The sequence below is a fragment of the Hemibagrus wyckioides genome, linkage group LG15, assembly GCF_019097595.1.
Source record: "Hemibagrus wyckioides isolate EC202008001 linkage group LG15, SWU_Hwy_1.0, whole genome shotgun sequence".
Classification (NCBI taxonomy): Eukaryota; Metazoa; Chordata; class Actinopteri; order Siluriformes; family Bagridae; genus Hemibagrus; species Hemibagrus wyckioides.
Genome location: NC_080724.1, coordinates 12,606,844 through 12,622,925, shown reverse-complemented (window position 1 = coordinate 12,622,925; position 16,082 = coordinate 12,606,844). Strand labels below are relative to the sequence as shown.

At 41.1% G+C, this 16,082-nt stretch overlaps 1 protein-coding gene across 2 annotated transcripts in view; it reads right to left on the bottom strand.

The window, feature by feature from the left end:
• Positions 1-942: 942 nt before the first annotated feature.
• The window catches only part of ddah1 (dimethylarginine dimethylaminohydrolase 1), a 39,063-nt gene continuing 23,923 nt past the window's right edge, over positions 943-16,082 (bottom strand). For both annotated transcript variants that reach the window (XM_058409396.1, XM_058409395.1), the window contains exons 2-6: positions 9,950-10,049; positions 9,072-9,145; positions 8,282-8,401; positions 4,273-4,416; positions 943-2,649 (exon numbers count right to left, since the gene is read on the bottom strand). In XM_058409396.1, coding sequence (XP_058265379.1) covers positions 2,533-2,649; positions 4,273-4,416; positions 8,282-8,401; positions 9,072-9,145; positions 9,950-10,040 — 546 coding nt within the window. In that variant the 5' untranslated portion in view covers positions 10,041-10,049 and the 3' untranslated portion in view covers positions 943-2,532. The remainder of the gene's footprint in view (positions 2,650-4,272; positions 4,417-8,281; positions 8,402-9,071; positions 9,146-9,949; positions 10,050-16,082) is intronic.

Sequence of the window (16,082 nt, the reverse complement as noted above, 5' to 3'; positions counted from 1 at the left end):
TTGGAAATTAAGCAAATACATTTTAAACAAAAGAAGTGGGAGCTGCTACATGCTAACAAGACACAAATTACAAGCAGTGTGAGTGACTTAACTAGCTAGTGTGATCTCAGTAAACATGTATCCACTAGGGTATTAGATCATCTAGAGATCATCTCCAGTTCATTCAGACCTTTTCCAACCACATTTAAGCCAAATCTGAATGTGGTTTTAAAAATGATTTTGACTTGCATACTTTATGATACAGAAATTTGTGACTAGCGTGAAGGCAGGTGAGGGGATCAGCAGTGTTGGGTCTTTTCTTTGTACATAAAATAAAAAGACAAAAAACCCCTCCATTTTCACAGCAAGATAACTAGCCAACATTTTTTTTTATCCCAATTGTTACAGCACAAACATAAAAATCTGATTTGATTGCTTGCAATTTGCAACATGGACAATTTTTAGTGTAAAAATGCATTTAAGTATTTGCCTGCAGCTATGAACGTCTTCTGTTATTATTCTGGTTCTGAGTTGTTCCACCAAAATGATGCTCGGAGCTTTAACAGGAAGTGTATAACCTACAAAAAGGGAAAGTTTCTGTCTTGAACCACTGAGCAGTGGTAGGATCAGGATTTAAACTGTTCCTGTTTTGTACACATCGTTTATCTGGAACTTTGTTTATTGATGACCTTCAGATGTAGTGAAAGCAAGTACTATTAAGGCAGGGATTAAAAAAAAAATCCTTAACATAATGATGATCTGATCTTGGAAGATCTCTGACAATGATGTTCTTAAGCTACTTTAAATCAGTGATAAAATCAGATCAGTGACTAATAGTCTGATCCACGCACTTGCTCAGGCATGTTTCGGTACATCACACTGTGTTTTTAAGAGTAAATGAAATGCTAGCTGAATCCCAGAGAAATAAATAACTGCAGATTGATCCAGCCAGATCAGTCAGAATGAGGTCATTGTAAGAAGCTCTTTATTTGGTCTCTTGGATTTTTTTGTGGCTAGTGAAATCAGTAGATTTAGTGATTGTATAAAACAGCAGGAACAGTGACAGGGTCTTCTAGTGGCTTTTAGAAAGGATTGTACGGATTCCGCACAACTCCACACCCGCAAGCAGACACAAACAAGGCTAAAATATTAACAAGGATGAAATAATCTCTGTGAGGCTATTCAAGGTCCAGGTGCGAACACTGCAGAGGTCAGCATTTACATGGCTCTAGGTTGGACTGAATTAAGGGCACTAGAACAAAGAAGACACTAAACTGCAGAGGGATGAAATCTGACTGTCTGCTCTGGTTGGTTGTGGATCACAAATCTTTTCTCTCTGATTGTAGGATGAAGCACAGCGGCGGTCGTACCAGATCAAGGAATAAAATCTTCTACAGGATTGTGTTCACAGTCACAGTGTTGGATGACAGGAGGCTAAATTCTAGGCTGTGTTCCATTCACACGTTTACTCAAACCTGTCTTCTTTCTTTAGGAATTTTCTTTATGTCCCAGATATCAGTTAATATCAGCTGCCAGTATTGCTAACAAGATGTCTTAACAGGAAGAGAGGAAAAAAAACTAAATTTTACACATTTTTCCCAAGATGTGATAAAAGTACTCACTGATGCACGGCTTCTCCTTTTACTGTGTATTGATTGGTACTGTTAGATGGCTGTATTGGTTAGGAGTATTAGTTGGTGGTTTTGGTTGGTGGTCTTAATTGCTATTGTTAGTTGGGGTGTTCATTGTCAGTGTTAGTTGGTGGTGTTAGTTGGCTGTGTTGGTTGGCATTGTTAGTTGGTGGTGATCATTGGCAGTTTCAGTTGGTGGTGTTATTTTGTGGTGTTCACTGGCAGTCTTAGTTGGTAGCGTTAGTTGGCAGAGTTAGTTGGTGGTGTTGGTTGGTGCTGTTTAATTGGCTGTGTTGATTGGCAGTGGTAGTTGGTGGTGTTGGTTGGTGGTGTTGATTGGCAGTGTTATCTGGTGGTCTGGGTTGGTTGTGTTAATTTGCTGTGTTGATTGCCAGTGGTGTTGGTTGGCATTGTGAGTTGTGAGTGTTGATTGGTGGTATTGGTTGGTGGTGATAGATCAGTATTTAAGGCATTGGGACATCAAGGGATTGGTCTGAATTCAAGTTCTGGCTCGCCCAAACTGCTCATGTTGTGCATGTGTGTTTAAGCAGAAAATGTGTGAGCATTTCTGGGTAAATATTAATCATGGTGCAGAAGCTACACACTGCACTTTACAAGAAGTCATACTGCATATGTGCTAAAGAATCTTGTTTTGTTGAAGTGAGCAAGCTGAAAAATTTCAAAAATTGCAGCGACATGCTCAGTACAATTTACACTGAACTGTTAACTAGAGTATCTTGGTATTTTTTAGGGGACTGAATATGTTGAATTTGTGACTGGCCCCTGAATTAGCCTCCAGTCTCCCAATAATAATCATAATCATCATAATCATCATCATAATCATCATCATAGCATAACACAGCAAAGCATCCTGCTTTAAAGGCATGGGTGCAGGGTTTATAGGTGCACTAGGTACAGCCCCTTAGACCATGGCTGGTTTATTGATGAGAACCGAGCAGCAAGTGAGCGCTCCGTCCACCTTTGCCCCCTCCATGTTGGGAACAGGGATGAGCATGTGCTCCTTCAGCTTCTCAAACACCTGCAGCAGGAACAAACACACAGGATAACAGACGTTAACCACAAAGCCCCAGAAGAGCTGTTAGTGCTTCCTCATGCACTTGACCTGACTGTGTCCCTTGGATGAGTCCCAGTTCTTCCCAGAAATCTGTTAGATTGATGATTTGTGTTGAAAGACAACACAGAGAGAGAGATTTCACAATCAGGTCTTCACCAGCAGCTAATATGCAGGTATTTTTTGTATTTAAAAAATACATTTGTTAATGCAAAGGAAGTTTTGTCTAACTAAATATGCCTGGATCTAAATACTAAATAAAAAGTCTTAGTTTCTAAAGTGTTTAATGTAGTTGTTTATGTGTTTCTGCTCTAGGTATTGAGAGCATGCTGTTCCAGCATGACAACACTCCTGTACACAAAGCAAACTCTATAAGGACATGGTTTACCAATTTGATGTAGAAGAACTTGAAGTGTTGAAGGTTTGTAATATTTTTGTTTCTACAATTTAGCAGAAAATGTTTTAATCACACTTTATACAGAAATCTGAAAAATGTTGCTGTCCCCAAAACTGTTTCAGATGTCTTGGATAGACTTTACGTAATGCTTTAACACAAAAAAATAACCAAAGCTCTTAATTACAGAGAACGAATCAGTGGAAAATGACATCAAAATGAGTTTCATGGCTTTTGTTTAAAGCAGCTGTAAATTAAATTAAAGTAAATTATGTACGCTCCCCCAAAAACTTCCTCACAATGACCCTGATTAGCTCCTTTTAAACCTTAATTACGACAAGTCCTGTGCTTTAACGATGCCGAATTCATCAGTGACCTCATCTGTGGCTCAGTCACTAACTTCTAATTAAGACATGTTTTAATTAAAGGGATTTTAACAGACATTAACTGTAATTAAAGGTGATTTGCCAGTCTGTTGGGCTCATGTTGCTGCCAGAAACGTTCTCAAGAAATATTAAGAGTAGGGGATGAGAGTGAGAGAGAGAGTGAGAGAGAGAGAAAGACAGAGAGAGAGAAATAGAAACTGGTGAGAAAAATATCACACCATCATAAAAAACCCATAAAGAGATGTGTCATTCTGTGGAGGTTCTCCAAAAACCAACCAGTGTTTTCCTACACGTTCTCCAAGAAAGAATACCTCTCTCTCTCTCTCTCTATTTGAATGACAGACTCTTAAAGAATACTTCTGAGAACCTCCTCCAACCCGCTCCAGACTCTTGGCCTCTTTTAAACAACTACAGGATGAATAAAATGATCACGACTCAATCCCGAGAGGCTGAGACGTTAAATCGGAGATGTTTATGTCTCTGCTGCTTTCTAATGGCCACCTCGGCACTCACATCGTAGCAACTGTGATTCGATTTATAGCGAGTGCCAGATTTACCGGGAGAGACTCTGGACTTTGTGTGTCCCTGTTGAACCGGTGACCTTTCACCTTTCTTCTGTGGATTAGGTGAACATTATTGAATAAAGCTTGGGGACAATTAAATGATGCTGTTTAGATGAGAGAGTGTTGTATATCCCAGCAGGACTTTCTAGCTGATCACTTAACACAGAATATGTCATCTGGAATCAGCATGAGGTGAGACTGTGTGTGTGTGTGTGTATGTGTGTATGTGTGTGTGTGTGTTTGAGACCTTAGCACTCTCAGGGTACTCCTCCGGTGTGCAGTGCAGCAGGACATGTCCTTTACCGGGCAGATTCATGTACACACAGTTAGCGGCAGCATCGTCAGGAAGTGTGAGCTTATCATATTTATGATCACTCATCTGCTGCATCGTCTTCATTAGACAGAGGGAAAACACACACACACACACACAAACACACAAACACACACACACACAGAGCACTGGTGTTTATATAAAGAAAAAGAGACAGGGTCATGCAGACATTCCATAACAGGTGATGTCATTCTCAATTATGTAATCTCAGAACTGAGAGAGAGAGAGAGAGAGAGAGAGAGAGAGAGAGAGAGTAAAAAAGCTTGTGTGTCTGAGCTTTGTTCACATGGTCTGTTATATAATGCACTTTATAGACATGAGGTCTATAGTTCAGTTATACTAAGCCTTTATCTAGTGAGAGTGTGTGTGTGTGTGTGTGTGTGTGTGTGGGGCCATGTTTTTATATCTTTGTGGGGACCAATTGTCTACACAGGGACAGTTTTGACCATCTGGCTAGTCCCAATATGAGGAAAAACCTTTTATTTAAGAACACAAAGAGTCAAAATGGATTTTATTATGTCAGTATTAATTGAAGGTCTTTACAATGGTTGGGTTTGTGCTTGAGTCCACATGTCTTCAAGTCAGAAGAGGAACATCAGGAGTCTGCTTTGAAGGGCACACAGTTGAGTTTGTATACAGAATTTAGGACCATCTTTTCTCACACTAGAATTTCCCCTGACTGACTCTCACCCACCTTTCTGACCAAGTGGTCAGAGAAAACCAGCATGATGAGAGAGAGTCAAAGAGAGAAGGGGGGTGAGAGAGAGAGAGAGAGAGGCTGATAGAGGTTGTGGGATTAAACACTCCTATGTTTATATAAATGTCTGTAAAAAAAAACGTAGCAGAAGGAAATACACTTCACCTCGGAGTACTAACAGATATGTAGTGTGAAAGTCATGAAATGCTGCAGGCTGCAAAAAATGCGAGTGTTTACTGTACAGCACATGCCTTCGCTCTGCTGTCATACAGAGAGACAGGAAAGAGAAAGAGACACTCAGAGTGAGGAGAGGACAAGAGATATAGACCTGTATAGAGAAAGAGAGAGAGAGAATGGACAGATAAAGAGAAAGCAAGATAAATGAAGTGGTCTCACAGTGGAGGTATGTGAAGTATAGAATGACCTCATCGCTCTGAGTGGTCAGTTTGATTTTCATTATGAATCGCACTCCTGGAATTTACATGACCTCAAAATCTAAACATGGAGTCATTCCCGACCACACACACACAAACACACACGCGCACCACACCACACACACACACACCACACCACACACCAAATATGAAATCATTTTTTCTTCTGTGATTAGAAAAATAACAAATGTAGCAGGAAGTGGCGGACAGATCCATTATTATCCGTCTGGAACAAAACCACTATGAGATTCTGTTCTGTCTCAGCGTCTGTTTTATCCTGGTCAGAGTGGCGCTGGATCTGGAGTCTATCCTGGGAACGTTGTGCGTGAGACAGGAATACTGGTCCACTGCAGGGTACCAGATCCACCAGTCCACCGTGTTCTTTGGGAACCCCAGAGGAACCGCCACAGAGAGGACAGAGCAGTCATTTGAGCTCAGGATTTAGCTATTATGCCACCCCACATGGAGGTCACTAACTGCCCCTTTCTGTGTACATGAACAGACAAATGCCCATACTAGGCTCGTGTCACTGAGATGACCACTGACATGACCATCCATCACACTTTGAGAGCAGAATAATTACACTCATGGACTCTTGGCTGCACTTTGAATAAAAAAATTTAAAAAATTAGGAAACTAACCCATTCCTCCTCTCTATCCTGCACTTCATCTCCATTCCACTCGACTATAACGGTTTCATTTTGTTCTGATTATATTAACATCACTTTCATTACTTCATGACTTAAGCAGTAAACACACACACTCATAAATTCCTACACACACCCTGTGGCCACTGTGAATACTGCGCTAAATCAAGCCGTGAGCTCAGCGCTATTTTTGTTCCTGTAAGTGGCCAAGATGTTGCCTCCTAAAATTAGAGCATTTACACACTTGTTTCTGGTGAGAAGTTCCAAGGTTTTATTGTCTTAAGTTCTAATTTTAGGACAGTGTGAGCACAAAAGAATTAACTGATGGTGGCTGTATCAGTGAAGTGGCGGTGGATGATGTGCAGAGGGCGATGCTGAGCTGGGGCTGGATTACCGCGTGCTGCAAGGAGTATAACGGTTTGTACCTGTGGAAGGTGTGTGAATAGCTCTGTGCACAGTGATGACACGTTACTTTAACAAGTTTTGCCACTTGACCGAGTTCAAGTTGTTGTGTGGAAGAACAAAGATGGTGACAGAAACATTGGATTGAATGATGACGTGTCAAACAGAACAGAGCAAACTAATCAGCAAATAAAGCTGATCTGGTATCTGGTATTGGGCTGATATCAGGAGAAAGTGTTGGACTGGATACAGGAAATAAAAAAGTCAGATCTGATTCTGAGAGAAATCCAGCCAGAAATATTACAGAATTGCTTGTAGAGCAACGTAACATATAACTCAATGTAAAGCAAAAAAAACAAAAACAAAAACCAAACCTGAGATTTACTAAAGATATGCTGGATCATACACCACAACTTCTTTACATACCTTGTTGACAAGTTGGGAATAAGTCAATGGCACAAAAAAACCCATTATTTTAAAGTACTGTACTTTTCCCAAGCCAGTGTAACAGTTATATCCTGTTAGATATTAAACATTTCCATGAACAAATCTGAGCTCTGAGTGTTTACTTGAGCACCGGAGCTCCTGTTATTTGTTTAAGCAACACTGACATTCCAAATCCCAGCATTCCAGAGTGGCGTCCTGATTTGACACTGCAAGAAAAAATGGCATGGCAACATTTTTGTTATTGTCTCATTAGTGGAACGTGATACTGAGCCTTGACCTGGAGTTGATACGTCACGTACAGTATGTATGATTGGAAAATGATTCTTTGATCGAAGAAGCTAGATCCCTGACCATCGCTACTTCTAAAATAAAGCTAATCACACCACAGTATTCGGTAAAAAGTGTTGCCTTGAAAAGTAAACACCTGAATGTGGAGCCATTGAAACCACTTTAATATATTCTGCATAAACAAAGCTGTTTGTCTTCGCACCAACCACCTAGAAAGTGCAGCGAAGCTTCTCACAATAGAAAAGAAGATCTTCGGCTGAAAGCTGTTGAAAGCGTCCATTGTTTCTTGGGACACGGTAAAGCCCTTTGGCCGGAATGTGGGAATGTGTTCAAGGTTCGCTGGAGCCCTTTGTCATGAAGACAGAGCCTTCCCAACAAATCGGCTTGAATGGCACAGAGTCGTAAAAGCAGGCACCTCCGAGTCGCTGCCCTTTTGAGTGTGGATATGCCCCACAGGAGAGCAGGAGCCAGGTCATTTCTCCAGCAGACTCTCCTGACAACCAAAAGGGAAACGATGCTGCTTCTGGAACACAGACTTTGCTAGAGAAAGATACTGGGACAGTAAGAGATAATAACACCTGTTCATTCAATTATCTTCAGTAAGCACTGCTCTGGGTTACGGTAGATCCCTGGAACACTTGGCATGAGAGGGCCAAACACCCTGGATGGGACACCAGTCTGACAAAGACACCATGTACACACACTTACACAACTAGCAGCAATTCAGCAAAGCCAGTTCACCTACTGACATTTTTTGGAAGGTGGACGGAAACTGGAGAACAGCAAGAGAACCTGAGCTCAGGATAAAACAAGGGAACCTGGAACTAAGGAGGCAACACTACCCCACCATATCTTCATGGTATGACTTATATTTAGACCTACTCTGACCTGGTTTTAGTCTGATGGACAGTGCATATACAGATGGCTATTCCATTCACACACACATGAACTTTGGATGTCTGGTCTGTACCAAGTTTTTTTTTGAGAGTCAAGGAATCAAGACACTTTACCTTTAAGGCTTTCTGGGCTGATTCACTGGAACCAATAGCAATAAGTCCTGGACCTGCCATACTGCAGAAGCTCTTCAGGTGCAGGCCGTGCTTTACTGGCACAGTGGACACAGCATAGTCCTGCAAGCCAAATTATACAGTCTGTAAAAAGCATTTCTGTTACATTAGGATTAATCTTTTAAAACATTTTTTGGTGGTATGAACACAATGCTTTCCCAATATAAATCTCCAAGACAGAAAGGGCACATGAGAAGAATTAATGCCTCCTTTTCACACTAATAGTGTTTGTGGAAAATAAAACAGTTAAGCAAGCAGCTCCCTTTAATTTCCCTTTGATGGCTTCTGCAAATCAACCACAAAGTTTCCATAAACATTAATGTAATGGCTGGTAAAAGACCCAGCGATAAGAAGGCAGAGTCATTTTAAAGCACTTCTGAGGACAAACATCCATTTCCTGCTTGTTATGTACTGAATGTCATGTGTGTTGTTAGCATATTAGTGAAGAATGCGCTGGTGCAATCTTGCAATCAGGATTCAAAGCTGACTGACCATGCATCTGCAGACCAGACGGTCCTCAGCAAGAAGGTGATTGGGGTAAGATAGCGTAAATTTGACACAAATGGTTATTCTTTAGAGTCCAGTGGACACCAGGTGCAGTGTGGGTAATTTTCTGAGATTTGCACAAGACTAATAAAGCTGTAGGAATTTGGAGGATGCATATGAGCAAGACTTCCGTACAACAGAGAACCCGAATCAAACTGTAGGGACAAGTGAAGAACTGAATACTCACCTTAAAGGTATCAGCTAGGATCTCTGCCCCTCGTTGATTGGTTCGTTTTGACAAGCCCACGAAGAACTCTTGACCTGCAGAAAGACACACTTGCACTTTACACTCCTTACATCAGACATGCTGAGTCTTCTTCACAAGCATCCTAACCAACTATCTGATTGGCCAGAATAAAAACCTACAGCCAAGCTAAAATTGTTCGAGTACGAGCTGCACGTCAGAAATGGACAAACCTTAGCCCTTGGTCCATTTTATGGAATACAGTGAGTCATATGGAAGCAGTAGAGCACACTGCTTATTATACACTGTGTTTACTTGATTGTTAAATGATTTGGAATCTGATGTTTATAATATAAACTGAATATGAGGATGCATTTGACTGATACAAATAGATTGCATTAGTAAAGATTGAAATTGACTGTGAAGATGGAGATTTTACTTAATGACTGGTTAATTGATTGGAAGAAAATGAATCTCTCTTTGATTAGAAACATGGACCAACTGATACGATCCGCAGTGCCTGCAAGAGAAATACAGACATTCTGCTTGTGGAATCTTGGTTTCTTCTGTCTTGGCACGGTTTCATCAGAGACATTGAGGGATGATGTTACATTCACATGGGGAAAATGGGAACATTTCTGATTATTCTAAATTGAAAGAGTTCCTTTGTGAACCTTAGCTAACATCAACCCATACACTGTGGGCTGTAATAATGAAAGTCATGCTCTTTGCTTAACTCATGGGTCTGAAATTCCCAGGGCTCAGAAATTCCCACTCAGATGGTGATGTGACAGGACAAATGGTCCCTTGTGATTTGAAGGCATTACCAAGCAAGTAGGTCTATAACGTAATGCTTAGAGACAGAGGTTAGCTCTCAGTACCTGTAAAAAGAACATCTCCTCCATCCAGTGTAGCCGATTCATCCGTCATCTCCACAATGTTCAGGCCAAGCTTCGTCAAGGCATTCTTCATGGCCTTGGTCTGAAAAAAAAAAGGGACGTTTGATTACGATCAAATATATTTGCATGGAGTGCATTTCATTCCGCTCCATTGCCACCGAGATGCATACTTTTCCATTGCTGTCTGTTTTAATGATACTTTCCAGAGTAATTATTGTGCTCTTTCCAGCTGTTTTATTGTACACAGTCATAAAAGTGGTTTTCTGGAACTGCAGACTTGAGCTGTGCCCAGAACTGCAGCTTGGTCTCCAGGAGTAAGCTTTTTTACCTCCAGGTCTTTGGTACATTCTACAGATGTTATAAGTTACAGAGCTTTAATACGTAACTGAGGACATCGGCTTTCAATAGCCGTATGACAGAACAGTAAGGACCATGAGTAATTCCACTCAGCCAATGTGACTAAACACTAAGAAAGTTCACAACGTGGTGGTAGATTCAAGATATCTCAATTTTTTCCCCGTTACAGTAAGTCCAAGTCACAAGCAAAACACCGTCCCTCATAAACGCCTGTCGATACCACAAACATCTGGTTAAACTGTAATATATTCACATGGCCACATCGTTATGCAATTTGTATATACTATAATCCCTACACATTCCTCTGTCCAAATATAGTGAACTGCCATTTTGTCCAAAGGTTACTTCAAAACTCTGTACGCTAAAATGTAAATAAAATAAATACAAATAAAATACAGCATCAGTGCTAATGAAGGAGGCACATGGTACAGGTCTGTCACATCCAGAGAAGGAAGTGTTCTCAAATCTAACCTTTTCTCTGTGATTCTGATAAACTGATGTATAGATCTTGGTTGTTGTTTTTTTTTTATCACTTTAGCCAAAGCAGCTCCAGTAAGAAACAGACTTTCCTCTGGTCTAGAAAGAAAAACGATTACGTCTGCTTTTTTGGACGCCGCAGCGGCGTTTGACAAAATGTTACCAGGCTGTCCAAGATATCTAGATGACATCATCACTCAGGACCTGGGGGTGATGTCATTGCGAAAGGAAATGTTAAAAGTTTTTATGAAGAAAAGGAGCCAAAGGAAGTGACCTAGAGAAGAAAAAACGAGAAAAGTATAAAAAAGAAATTCAGATGAAACACTTGGATCCTTGTGAGGTAATGACTTGCAAGCTGATTCTGATAAAGGAACACATCTGTTGTGTTTGTGCGCTCTGCGTGTGTGTGTGTTTGATTTATAGCCCTGTTTGGCTACTCACAGAGGCCCTGATTTTACAGCAGCGAATCAGTGTTTCCACGGCGATATCTGGGAATGAGGTCATCGCACCGCTAATCGAACGCTTCTGCTTCAGCTCCTGTCGAGCCAAGCATGTCATCACGCAGGCATGCTACCATGGTGACCGCAGGGCCCCCAGTTTCCTGAGATAGTGCAAGGCAGCTGCCCACCCACCAAAACCCACATTAACACATGCCTGCTTCACATGTCTGCATACACACATACGTACACAAGCAAACACACACAATGTAGCAACTGAGAGAAAGAGAGAAAGATCTGGCTCATGCAGGAGATTAAGTCAGTGCATACTGCCCCTGTTTTTAGGGTCTGAGGGTCAAAGGTCAGCAGACCTGTGTTTTTTTGTGTGGTATCATGGGTTATGTAGGAAATGATTAAGTGAATACTGACGAACATGTCGATCGGAAGATGTTGCAACCAAGAAACGCAGACCCTGCTTAAATTAGTTGTACATTTTATATTTAATGTTTAAATATTGTTCATGAATTAGAATAGCTGAAGGACGGAGCACATCCTCTATTCTGTTCAGCGTCCCTCAGACTTGGTGGGTTCAAGGGGCTTTTTAGAAATGTTGACACTAAATTCTGCTCCTAACCTACACACAAGTTTTGCTTGGATTATTTGCTCTTCTGAAAGTGCAGATGTTACAGAACGGGGCTGGTGTTACAGCTCTCCTGTTTTTCAGACTGATTCAAACAGCTGAAAATCTTTGTATATATAAACACAAGGGTTGTGGTGCTGTACTCGTCCAAGCAGGAAGGTCTAGTCTAAATGCAGCAGATGAAAAGGGAAGCCGATCTGTACGGAACAATCCTGGCCTGAAGCAGAGAATTCGGGGAGAAGTGCCATGTCGATTGTATGTTCAGTTCCTGAGGTTTGTAACATCACACAACACTACTGGATATGTTACAGAGCAGTGACATGGCATGTTTTTCCAGCTCATCACTTCACTGCTGTTCTGTTCAGGACAGAAGCAGAGCAAGTCATTGCAATTCTGGCCAAGACTGAATCGGGTGATACTAAGAAGTGCTCGCTAACACAGTGTAATAATATAATAAAAAACGGGCAGCAAGCAAGCTAGCCCAGGGCAGACTAGAAGGAAATGAACCAGCAGTAGATATTTACATCATATCTGTGCCGAGATCTGTGTATTGTCCAGTAATATGGCTTGATACAGGATGTGAAAGCAGTTTTAGTCTGATTTGTCCTCCAGTCCATGGTCATGTGATAATAAATCACTTGAACAGTATCAGATCCCAGTCTGCCAGCTTAAGAGTTGCTGGTATTCACCTTAACGTGGCCTCCCTGCTGAGCTAGACGCTTCTTCACTGCTTCCACAGGCTGCCAGGGTCCCCCTTCTCTTCCCTCTGCCCTCTTTCTCTTCTGGCTACATTCCTGCCATTCCACTTTGCAAGCAATCGCTGGGGCACAAAGAAATGGAAGAATGGATTTCACTCTCCTGCCAGACTGAGAGAAAGAGGGAAGAGAGAGGGCATGGTGCAATATAGTATCTGGTGTAATTGCGCCCGGCGCTGATGAAGAGTATTTGAAGCTCACGTTAAAAGCCCTCGGGGAAAGAGATGAGGTGAGATGGACAGAAAGAAGAGGACAGAGAAAGGAGTGCATTCCTGAGTCTGGTGAAACTCAGGATTCAGACACTAATCAAAGCAACTTACTGATCTGCACTTAGCTCTTTTCTGTATGTGAGTACTGTACAGTAAACTACAGATTCTCTCTGAGTCACAGAAACACTGCTCAGAATTTATTCTTGGATGTTCAGGAATCAGATCTTAATTTGCTGACTACACAGAATTTACATAGAAGCCGAGGGCACGAGTACATGCCACATTATGATGAGGCAGACTCAAGGGGACTAATGCAAATACAGGCTTTTTAAAAAGTCTCAAAAATAGTGATAGGCAAATATATTGGAACAGTCACAAAATTAGGACAGGCAAAAAGTATTGGAACAGTCACAAAACTGGGTTTTGGTACGGGTAAACCAAAACGTAAGACAAAAACACAATCCAAAAAACAGACAAAGGTCAACTGGACAAAACAGCAACGTTAGAGCTAAACAGGAAGTTAAAAACCGGAAAAATACATAGTGTCTGTGACAGACAGATCAGAGGAACAGAGAGTATACCTTACAATGAGGAACGAAACCAAGAGGTATAAACAAATGGTGAAAAACTAACATACATAATGAGTGAATATTTTTCGGATTCTGGTGACTATGAAGGAGGATACTGGGAGTTGGAGTCCGTTTGTCAATATGAAATGTTTAAATGTTCATTCTGTTTCCACTGAATTTCTGTTGCAGGGAAATTTGTCAAACCAGGCCTCTTGATTTTATAAAAGTCTGGTATGTTTCTCAATAAATGTGACCAAGCTTTGCTTTTATAGGAAGAGTATATCTGTTCACTGTAACCAGCTGGAGTAGCTCATTTATTCACCGCTCGCTAACCGCTACACACTGCTGAATCACTCCTGAAGCATTTAAAATATAACTGTGTGATTTCTTTTTTAATCCAGTGGTTTGTTCTGAAAAGTCATTTGTGTTGCTGTGGTTAAATGATTGCCTCAGAAGTGCTGAGAGATTTCCAGTTTCAGTAGACTCAAGAATGTGGACAGAAAAGTGTTCAGAAATATTCCCAAAGGTGGACCATCCAGAGATCCTGCAGAGATACAAGGAATCAGGTAGAAGATAGGAGAAGAAGGCATGTGATAATGGAGGATTATGTTCACTGATCTTGAATTTAATGAGAAAAATATGCAAAGAATAAGCTGGAAATAATAACCAGTGTTCGATGTGCATTTAAAAAAGATGAGTAGATATGGTCGTGGTACATAAGCGTTAGCAAAGCTTGATGTTCATGATGGGAAGAATGTTTAATTAGCTAGAGCCAGGAAGGCTAACACACTCTGAGCTCACCTCGGACTAAAATAAATCTCATTTTTGATGGATTTGACATTGACTTTAATCAATTCTTCTTCAATACGAACTCAAAGACACTAAAAAACCTGATGTCCTTTAAAATAGATACAGTACATATTTCACTGACATCAGAAGCATTTAGCAGAAAACACCTTGCATTCACTTCAGTATAAACGTAACTGATCCACATCCCTCAGACAGATAGCGAGAGTTAAAGCACTGAGAGACTCGGACAGAGAGAAACCAGCATCAGCAAAAGTTAACAAAGCTTTTCTCCTTCAGCCAAATCGCAAGAGATAAAGCAGCGAGCCGACCCTGTTGCCGCTTCAAAGCCAAAGAGGATGGAAGAAAGTCCGTAAAGATGGAAAAGGAATCAAGTTATCTTTTTTGAGGAATTTAAATTTCATTTCAGAGAGGAGGACAGCACTAGATAAGCTCTATCAGATGGGCAGAGGTCTTCCATATTCGCTGTTTGACGTCAGAATGACTCGATGTGACCATGCAACTTGCGCTAGTTAGCGGATTAGCCCAACCGAGTGCTGTGTTTTTCACTTGATCGGCTCATATGGATCAGATCGCTTCCTTCTTTCAGTAGATTAAATGACTTTTTCTGGTTATAGAGTCACATATTGTTCTTCTAATTTACATTTAAAACTGAAGCCTCTTTAATGCTTTTGAATGCTAACCTGATGATCCGATTTAATTGCTCGCTTATCGTTCAGTTAGTCTTTAATCACGAACTACTACGAATTATTCAAATAAAAGTTATCCAAAGTGACTTTAAAGTACAACAAACTGACAGTTTGGTTTATTGCACACTGGTAAAGTGACTTTTTTATCCTTTAATAATACGACTCTAATGTAGCTAATTTCAGTTGTGTTGCTTTTCGATTGCTAGCTGAAGCAAGCCGAAGTTATGCTAGTTGCATTTCAGCTTCTTTTTCCTACAACAGCATTGAGGGAAATATATCTGTAACAGGATGTTTAACAACGAAGGTGTGATGGTCATGTGACCACATACTTTTGTGTAATGGATCATTCCCTCTCGCCTCCTTTATACAGTGTTTCCGTAATGCTACAGCAGAAACCCGACATATCATTCCACGTTGTTCTTCCAGGTAGTTCTGAAAGTTGCGCACCTAAAATTACACAACGGGGCTGAAAGTAGGGCAGGATTATGTGCACAACAGCCCTCCTGTTTAGCCGAGAGCGCTCATCTCCAAGTTCCAGTTATTCTACACCACATACACCATATCTTATCTCTCACCCTCCATTGCTTTCCGACTTCTCCCTCTTTCCTCAGAGGTTTAAATGTGTGTGTGTGTGTGTGTTCGATCAGCCCATCAGTTAGTCAGCACATTCCTCATCTCGCTATCAATCTGCGCACCTGTCTCAACGAACCTAATCTGTCTGACTGCTTTTCATCATATCAGTTGATTTTTTCCACCTTCCGTCTGTTCTGATCACACGCACCTCACATTTCAACACATTAAGCTTTCTTCCAGTGCATTCCCGAACCCTCGATAGAGAAGATGGAGAAGAGCAGCGTTCTTTCCTGATGATTTCAAGTGACCTTCAAATTCAAACGACACACACCATATTTAAGTAGTGAAGCTAAAAGAGGCCTTCTCCCCTGGAATAGTCTGGTGTTCACTGCTCAAGTTCCCTTAGGTTCTGCTCCGAGCTTCAGAAAGAAGATCCGCAGTGGTAGAAGGGAAAGGGACGTCGCTGAGCCAAAAAATCTCCACCAGTCAGAATTCTTGGATTTGTTAAGAAATTCATCACTTTCTCCTAGTGACTGGATACCAAATATATCTCTTTCCTTCATTTGTATTCTGGAACCTAGTGCTAGGTAGCCATCCCCATG